Source organism: Hyalella azteca, unplaced genomic scaffold (genome assembly GCF_000764305.2).
Source record: "Hyalella azteca isolate HAZT.00-mixed unplaced genomic scaffold, Hazt_2.0.2 contig3409, whole genome shotgun sequence".
NCBI lineage: Eukaryota > Metazoa > Arthropoda > Malacostraca > Amphipoda > Hyalellidae > Hyalella > Hyalella azteca.
Window position 1 is genome coordinate 82,693 of NW_025933659.1, and position 9,730 is coordinate 92,422.

General features: G+C 35.8%; 1 protein-coding gene across 1 annotated transcript in view; it reads right to left on the bottom strand.

The window, feature by feature from the left end:
* The window catches only part of LOC108665802 (uncharacterized protein Rv2082), a 20,239-nt gene extending 10,766 nt beyond the window's left edge, over positions 1–9,473 (bottom strand). Inside the window, exons 1-10 of the mRNA XM_018152605.1 lie at positions 9,240–9,473; positions 8,988–9,050; positions 8,132–8,190; positions 6,924–6,983; positions 6,292–6,448; positions 5,228–5,342; positions 4,257–4,327; positions 2,442–2,483; positions 1,235–1,265; positions 1,057–1,098 (exon numbers count right to left, since the gene is read on the bottom strand). Of these exons, the coding sequence (XP_018008094.1) occupies positions 1,057–1,098; positions 1,235–1,265; positions 2,442–2,483; positions 4,257–4,327; positions 5,228–5,342; positions 6,292–6,448; positions 6,924–6,983; positions 8,132–8,190; positions 8,988–9,050; positions 9,240–9,308 (709 nt within the window). The 5' untranslated portion in view covers positions 9,309–9,473. The remainder of the gene's footprint in view (positions 1–1,056; positions 1,099–1,234; positions 1,266–2,441; positions 2,484–4,256; positions 4,328–5,227; positions 5,343–6,291; positions 6,449–6,923; positions 6,984–8,131; positions 8,191–8,987; positions 9,051–9,239) is intronic.
* Between the last annotated feature and the right edge of the window lie 257 nt (positions 9,474–9,730).

Sequence of the window (9,730 nt, forward strand, 5' to 3'; positions counted from 1 at the left end):
GCTTACGACACCCGATCCTAACTTGCGATCGTCGTAGCCTCGGACGCTGCTTACGACACCCGATCCTAACTTGCGATCATCGTAGCCTCGGACGCTGCTTACGACACCCGATCCTAACTTGCGATCATCGTAGCTTCGGACGCTGCTTACGACACCCGATCCTAACTTGCGATCATCGTAGCCTCGGACGCTGCTTACGACACCCGATCCTAACTCTATCCCAGTGTTGGTAGCATTTTTTCCACAATGTTACACAACTAAAGAAGCATCAATTCCTTTCGTGGAATAGTAAGCTATTTCTTTTATGCGGTCGGCATTGGTATACATGGCTAAATTGTATACTTCACGAACTCAACAACATGCACATTCATAAAAATGGACAAATCCGCCCTCCCCCCACTGAAGAGGGAGCGTTTGCCCCGTTCGGGAACCGCTGTTTTATAAGATGTCCTAGTAATGACTTAAGTAATAAAAATTTAAAAGCAAAGAAAACTCCACAAAAATTCATAGTATCTTTAAAGAAAACGTTTCGGAGTCCAGCTCCATCTTTGATTGGAGCTGGAAAACGTTTCTTTGCCGAAACGTTTTGTTTGAAGATACTATGAATTTTTGCGGAGTTTTCTTTGCTTCTAAGTTTTTAGTGAATTTGCGAGTCAAGCAAACGAGTGACATTGTTACATAACTAAAGTGGCTCGGTGGATCGTAGCAGCCATGACAAGCGCTAACTTATTAGGTGGTTCCTGACAGCCATAACTACACTCAGACAAATGAGTGAGATTAATCCAAATAGCGATGTCCTTTTGCCATTGTATGGGTCATCTTGACCCAGTTTGAACGCTAATGGCGAACATATATGATATTTTGTATCAAATGTTGCGGCAATAATCGACAATTTTTATCGAGTAAAAGCAATTGAACATTAATGTAATGTCGGTCAACCATGATATGCACTAGTTCTGGAAATAGTTCACTTCAATAGCAATCAATTTAACTTGCAGCCAACATTAATAGTAACTCATTAATAGAGGCAATGGATGTTGGATGCTCATTACTCACCTTGGTTGGTGTTACGAGGGGGAAGGGGAGGCCCGTTGTCACCTGAATAAAAAAAATTAAATTAAATCAATCGTCAGTACCAACAAACTGTTAGAGTATAATCATTATATCCTTATATGCCAACCATCACCATCATTATTATCAACATCACTCATCATCGATGTACATAGTAACTCACCAGACAAAGGCGGAGCGCCATCCCGCTGCCCCTGTTCAAAAAGATTATATTTTACATGGTTACATTTAATACAGGTAGGTGTTGTATGGGTTCATGTGGGTAAATGTGATATAAGTAAACTGGAACCTCTCAAATTGCTATCACATATAAGGCGCCTAATGATATGACAGCAATAACATTTGAAGGTTTAAATGAATGCTATGCGCACAGGGAGTTCACATTAATCTAATGGCCGCCCTTCTTTATTGACAGATGTGAATAAGATCTATATATGCCATGACCAATAAAATAAGAAGCTAACTATTAATATATTCCAGTTTAAACCTTTCCAAGAGTAAAAACTTACTAAATGAAAAGGAAATAAAAAATGTGAAACAAACAAGCGCGTTATGCAGTAAATTTGTACATAAGCTCAATTATGTCAAGAAAAATAGCATAAAACCAAATTTTCGGCACAAAAAAAAAGGTTAGAAACGAAATTATTTACTTGTATTGATGCAGACGCAGCATTCGTGTAGGGTTGTAGATCAGGTACTTCGCTGCAAGCGGCGGCCGCAGTGCAGCGCAGGGTTAGCGCAGTTTTAGAGCCGGGTTAGCGCATTTTTAACCCCGGGTTAAGGCAGTTTTAGCGCCCTGTTAGTGCAGTTTTAACGCCGTGTAAGCGCAGTTTTAGCGCCGTTTCAGCGCCGTGTTAGTAAGCAGGGTTAGAGCAGCACCAGCCTACCACTCAACACCATAAGCCCCAACAACCTGCACTATTGTCACCCATATTAGTAAGAACAGTCCTAACAAAAAGTATCATCGTTATGCTTAAATGAACTCACTTGGTCTAACCTTTCAATATTGAAACAAATCAATAAATTATTTTTTTCGAATTTGTGCCGCCTTTAAATTTTGTTACGATGAGGATGATAGGGACGCAGACTAGGAAACACTTTTTTGAAACCGTCAATAAATAAAAACGCTTCTAAAAAGAGGAACCCACTATAACTATATAAATAAATAAATAAGGTTCATGATAGCAGCTATTTTTAACGCTATCACTCATCATCCCTCTACACCTAAACATTGCAGCAATAACACTGAGTTACTGAAACATGTGTTATTAAGAAAACCTGCACATTGTACTGCTATTCCTACCACAATGCCAATAACATGTTAGCCAATCACTCGGCAAGCAAGCAATCAAGTGCAGCGAGCCACTGACCTGCAGTCTGGCGTCCTCGACAGGCTCGTACATCGGGTCAGCCTGCACCACACAGATGATTAAAATGAATACCATGTAGTGGCATGTATAGCCAATGTATAGTGGGGCATGTATGGTTAAATGTGTAGTGGGGCATGTATGGTCAAATGTGTAGTGGCATGTATGGTCAAATGTATAGTGGCATGTATAGTCCAATGTGTAGTGGCGTGTATTGGGAAACGTATAGTCAAATGTATACCCGCTACACTTATAATAATGACTATCATCATCTTCATCATCACACTTATAGAAATTTCAAGTTTCTTAATAAAAGAGAAATAAAATTTGCATAACAAATAAGATATAAAGCGATGTCATACATGTTCAGTAGCCAAGCTAAAGATCACTTTACACACCTAGACTCAGTTTTGTCTTATTACACTTATTAAATACTGGCAATAACTTGACGCTTACATCATGGTGGAATGCTAATATGTAGTGCTCAAAGGTACTTGTGGGTGGAGCAATTGGGGGCAATTTGGAATGAAATTGACGAAATCGATTGGAGAGCAGAGTTTCACGAGATGAATGCTGAGGAAATCTACACAAAACTGTGTGAGAAACTAGCACAGGTATGTGTGCGTCATACACCTGTCTCTTATACACATCTAGATGTGTATAAGAGACAGGACAGACGAATCCTTATGAGAAAACGCAAGCGATTAAATAAACAAATAGCTGAATCCACTAGTGATACGAGAAGACAGAGGCTAGTAAATTTGCACAAGAATATTGAACTCAGGCTGCAGGTCTCGCACAGGATGGAAGAACAAGCCGCGGAAGAGCGAGTGGTTGAGGTCATCAAAGAGAACCCCAAGTATTTTTTTAAATATGCTCAGTCCAAGGCTAAAANGTCAAATGTGTAGTGGCATGTATAGTCAAATGTATAGTGGCATGTATAGTCAAATTTATAGTGGCATGTATAGTCGAATTTATAGTGGCATGTATAGTTAAATGTATAGTGGCATGTATAGTTAAATGTATAGTGGCATGTATAGTCACACGTATAGTGGCATGTTTACCCATTTCACTTATAATAATGACTATCATCATCTTCATCATCACACTTTTAGGAATTTCAACTTTCTTAATAAAAGAGAAATACAACTTACAAAACAAATAAGATTTAAACCGATGTCATACATCTTCAGCAGCCAAGCGACCCAAGCCAGAGATCAATTTACACACCAATACCCAGCTTTGGCTTATTACACTTATTAAATACTGGTAATAACTTAACTCGCACTTATATTGTGAAGGAGACAACAGTAACTAAGGCAGAGGCACTGTTAGTGCAATGCAATCTCACTGGCTTCACTAAGCATGTAAGGTCTCATCTATATTATAAACATTCCCGATCCCGCTGCAATTAAAGATTGCAACACATCTCTTCAACGTCCCTGCAATTAAAAAAAATTGCAATAAATCTCTTAAACCACTTAGTCATTAAAGACAGCAATAATTTATTTCAACCCCTTTGCAATCTCAATACATCCTTTCAACTCCCCTACAACTGGTATATCCAACTTCCATTAATGATCACGATCCAAGTAGTCAAAAAATTGCCCCATCAACGGGGAATGAGACTGTATAATGATCACGATCCAAGTAGTCAAAAAATTGCCCCATCAATGGGGAATGAGACTGTATAATGATCACGATCCAAGTAGTCAAAAAATTGCCCCATCAATGGGGAATGAGACTGTATGATGATCACGATCCAAGTAGTAAAAAAATTGCCCCATCAATGGGGAATGTGTGGCTATAAATACATGCCTGATCCACAGGGGAAGGGGAGGCCTGCCGCCCCTTGATGGCAATCAGGTAACCGTTGTCGTCCACATCACCTGTGAGCATATCTCGATAAATAAAATAAATACACATAACCACTAATTTGTGATAACTTAATTTTCCCATGTTTCCCACCCAAACACAAATCAACATTCCCACAGTTCTTGAAGATAAAAATAAAGAAAATTTCAGTACACATGGAAAAATTAAATTTAAATTCTCATGTTCCCACCAGACATTACACTAACAATGAAACTTGACACCCACACACACACACGTAGCCCCATCACTGATCCATGCAGATAAACAAGCTACAAGCTCTTGGCTAGGTACCAAACAAAATTTTATTGAAGCAACATAACAAAGCATGTACATTGATTGAATAATCTCATCACTTACATGTACTGCTAAAGATTGTCAAAGATTCTATGAAAATCATAGTAGATGAAGTAGCATCTACTTCTGGTATAAAAAATAGTTAATCAGACATAGACATAATAATACAATAATACATTTATCTTCAAGTGCATGACATAATATGCATTAATGAGGAAATTTAATATCAACCAAGTTATCTATATTGTCAGGAGAGGAAAAATCTGGAACACCAATCATCCCATAGTCTCAATTAGAAGTTAATCAATAAATATAACTGATATTTTCTGCTCAGAAAATCCTCTAAAAATACAAAGAAATAATAAACATCAAAGTACATCTTGGGAAATGATCAGTGAATATTCATTACAGTTTTCATAAGAAAATAAAAAGTTTCAGAGAACTTTAAGCCTGCTTTGAATATTTAAAATCTTTGTTTTTTTTCCAAAACCACAACTGTTTTTTTCCTGAGCCACAGCATCAGAAAGCTTTTTTTAACAGATTTTGAATCATGTCCAGTACTGAAATAATAAATCCTGAAAAAGGTATTTTAAAATAGGGTTCTGCGTGTACTTATTAACCTCTGGGGTAGGGGACGGAGAGGGCGGAGAGGGCAGAGGGGGGGAGCAGGGGTACAGGGCGGGGTGGGGGTTGAGATGATACAGTTGGGGGGCCTGAGCCATGGGGTTCTTGCATCTGAAAAAGGATTTTCACTGAAATTACAATGAATGTCTTATGTATTCAGAAATAATAATCATAGAGATTGATGTTAATGAAATCAATGAAGTTCTGCATCATCTTGCAATATCATTTATCATGCTGATGGTTCTCCAAATTCTAATCAAAATACCCTTGGGTTGGCTTCAACGAATTATTTGTGTTATTGTTTGTAATGTGTAAAACTTTGTGCTATTCAGGCAAATGACACAATTTCAGAGCTACCAATAATGTTACACTCTGCAATTCATCAATGACTTGTTCCATGCTAGTACCTATGATAAAGAAAGCTCCAGCTACTTACAGTAAGATTAGTCATATGAAAACAATTACTTTTGTTCCATTATTTGATGGCGCCATCATGGGGATTACCTGCTTCTTAGAACGGCTTTTCCTAATATTATTCAATGCAGCTACTCTTGCTATAAACATTTCTATTTGTTCCACACTGTTTCAATTTAATGCCCGGAGAATTGCAACTAATTAGGTAGCATCAATCTTTATAGCTTAGTACAAGACAACTACTGATATAGTTACAACATTGCCATCAACATCACAAAAAATGCATAAAAAAAAATAAAACTAGGAACCACCACCAGCTCTACTCCATGTTATCATAAAACATCAAACATTGCTACATTGCTGTATAAACAAAACCACCACAAATACAAGTTTTAATCAGACAAACTCTACCACAGCTACTTGCTGCTAGCTACTAGCACTACCTATGCTAAATTTTATTAAAAACAACCAAACACCACCACTTGTCTTCAGCACCATAAGTTACCAACACAATATGATGTATTAGCAACAAGGAACTAGCTCATGACTTACTGAAATGTCATCTTCTATTAGCAACAAGGAACTAGCTCATGACTTACCAAAATGTCATCTTCTATTAGCAACAAGGAACTAGCTCATGACTTACCAAAATATCATCATCATCATCACTTTCCGAGAAACTGTCAGACTCCACGCCCGCATCATGCCGCCCTAGCCTGCTGCCGCTGCCGGCCAGGGCAGGCGGTCGCAGGCAGCCGATGTCAGTGACAGCTGGGCTGGCAGCTGCTGCACTGCTGCCTCCTCTTCCAGTAACAAGTTTTAAACACAAAATTGAAGATGATTGAGAATAATGTTTTGTAGTTGAATTGTGTGAAAATTATGAATTTTTATTTTTAAACATCTTTTTTTATTAAAACCATAAGAATGTTTCACAATAACAATGATTTGCTATGGAATGCAAAATATAATAAAAACAATAGGCCACTTTTAGAATTGCAATTAATAGACTGCATTGTAAAAGTTATTTTATCTCATTAAAATATTAACTTTAAATTACAAACTATCTCTAGCTCATTATTTTTAACACTTTCAAAAATTTTAACAGTAATTATTTAATATGCCATACCTACTTCATATAATATTGACATAAGGAAAAATCATTCACAAAATAATGAACAAGTTAGATTATAGTTTTCATATGGAACTCAAATAGAAATTGTAAAAAACTATTCAAAGATAACAACTAAATATATTTTTTCAATATGCATTAATCTGTACCTATGCAGGGGAGCTGAGCTGGGTTGTGAGTTGATGTCTCTAATCAACTTATTAATCTTCCTGTGTGAAAAAAAACATTTCAAAAAGATCAATCAATTCTCACCCTGAAACATCATTAACAAGAAATACGGTGAAAATGACTGTCAAGTTAGTGATTCAGATTTACAGATGTTGGTGGGTGAAAAAATTATCGAGTAGTGGGAGGTAGGAGGGACAGTAGTGGGAGGTAGGGGGCAGAGTAGTGGGAGGTAGGGGGCAGAGTAGTGGGAGGTAGGGAGCAGAGTAGTGGGAGGTAGGGGGCAGAGTAGTGGGAGGTAGGGGGTAGAGTAGTGGGAGGTAGGGGGCAGAGTAGTGGGAGGTAGGGGCAGAGTAGTGGGAGGTAGGAGGTACAGTAGTGGGAGGTAGGGGCAGAGTAGTGGGAGGTAGGGGTACAGTAGTGGGAGGTAGGAGGGACAGTAGTGGGAAAAAAAACTTTGTAAAACTTTTCCCTTAGAATAACAGAAATAATTATTTTAGATGAAAATTGCCAGAATTTAGTGTAAGTTACAAATTCTATGTGAATGAATATATAACTTTTATTTGCAAGAAAGATATGCTTATTAGACATAAAAATTTTGGTCCTGATTAGATTCTAATAGACAAAGTCTATTGTATTGCCTTTCATAATTGAAGAACCAAAACAATTATTACACAACTATTATTATATTATTATTGCATACCGTAGCTATTATATTTAATTATTATTACATGCAAAATACCTAATTACTGTTTACAATATCAATACATTGTTTATTCATCTATATGAAAATACCCTTTTCATGTTTATACTCATTATGTATAGTAGCATAATGAGTTACAAAGCCACAGTTCACAGGCATTTCCCTCCTCTTATCTAAATTTGTAAAACAACAAGTTTCACATCAATGTATGGCATAAACCATTATGCTGTCCCATACTTTTCTTTACCTTGTTTATGTTGATCAATGCAATTTTGCCCAGAGTAAATTGATGCTTTTTCCCTGTCTGTCTCAATGGTTGCCTAGTGTAGCACTAAAACTGCTGCATGAATGCAAATAATTTTAAGAATAAATAACAAAATATATTAAAAATAAAATTAGTTCAGCTGATCAAACAAATATTTGCAAAAGAATGCCAATTTTTTAATACATGCATAAATATATGCTCAATAACTAATTAAGAACACTCACTGTCTGCTCCTGATGGGTAAATCTGAAGCCCAGGTTAGGAAGGAACTCTCATTCAGTGCCTGTATTGTTAACACAATAGAATAAAATTTTACCAATAATAGAATAATTTCAACCCAACATCTATTTCTCAAACACAAGATCATATTAATGTTTTGTGACAATAAAGCTCATCTATTTTTTTCAAGTTTTAATACATTTCACACGTATAAAGTTTGCATGATGTGATATATTGACCATTTTTTGTCCAAGTCATCAACAAATTGCATTGAAACAATCATTGATTGAAAATAAAAGTAAAATTATCAAGGATCAAATACACTAAAATGGAGGCTGCTATTGATCTAGTGCACATCTTGTTAGAGTACTAATAATTATGTGTACAGGAATTATGGACAGAAGACTAAGTTAGTCTTGCAGTAAAGCTCCATGAATAATGCATCTAAAAAATTTAATTAAACTTCACACAAATGTAAATAAGCATGAAATTACCTACATATATAAGACATCAGCCATGGAACATCAGCACAATAAATCCAATCAGTTGTGTCAACAAACGAAATTACATGAGCAGCAGAAATTTGGCCAAATATATATACATTAAAACTGCAGCCTGGTCTAGCATTTTTGCAAGTTTTACAGTCTGACTGGTGAACAGACTAAGGCTGAATGATGAGACACAGAAAAGGTTTTTAGGTACAAGCAATGGTCTTGCATTATTAGGAAAAATGAATCGATAAATACTTTTTAGCTTGGTACGGCCAATTTTTCAAAGTCCATAGATCTTATAAAAGATGAAAAATGATGAAGCAATGCAATAAAAGAAAATAAAACCAAATGATTATAATATTTGACTCACCAAAAATGAACGTCCATCAATCCCCCTCTTAAGGAATGCTTGACTATAATCTCCAACTTGACTCTGAGGTTTAATAGGATTAAAGAACATCAAATAAAATAACAATTATCCATCATATTAAAAAATCAAACAAAAAAAGGAATAAAAATTTATATATATATATATAATTATCCTAAATCTTATACAATAAAATTTTTTATTCATCAAAACAAATTACACTATTAACTACCTGGTCAAAAAGTATATATTTACCTGGATATATGCAGCAACATGTTCAACATTCCATTTCTCAACATCAGATTTGTATGGAAGATTGTCCATGCTGGGATGCACAACTTCAATGGCTTAAATAAAGCGCGTTTTACCACAAATGGATCCTACACAACACAGCAGAAGATTATTACTTTTTCATAGAATGTTGGGGATTAGGTAGTTAAAAAAAAGCTTACCATGATACAAGTTAAATTAAATCAAATTTAAATGTTCTGAAAAGCAAGAGAATTGAGAAGCTAAACTTCTAGAAGATAAACAATCTTCAACATTATTAAATTCAATGCAAAACTTTACTTGAAAATTACATTTTAAGATTTCAATCATTCATTCAACTGGTACTATAAATATACAATACCTATATTATAATTTTCAACAATCTTGTGTTACATAACAAAAAGTAATGTAATCCAAAAACTGAGTGACTATCTTGATATAATGGGCCCAATTATCAGTTATTTAGTAATACCATC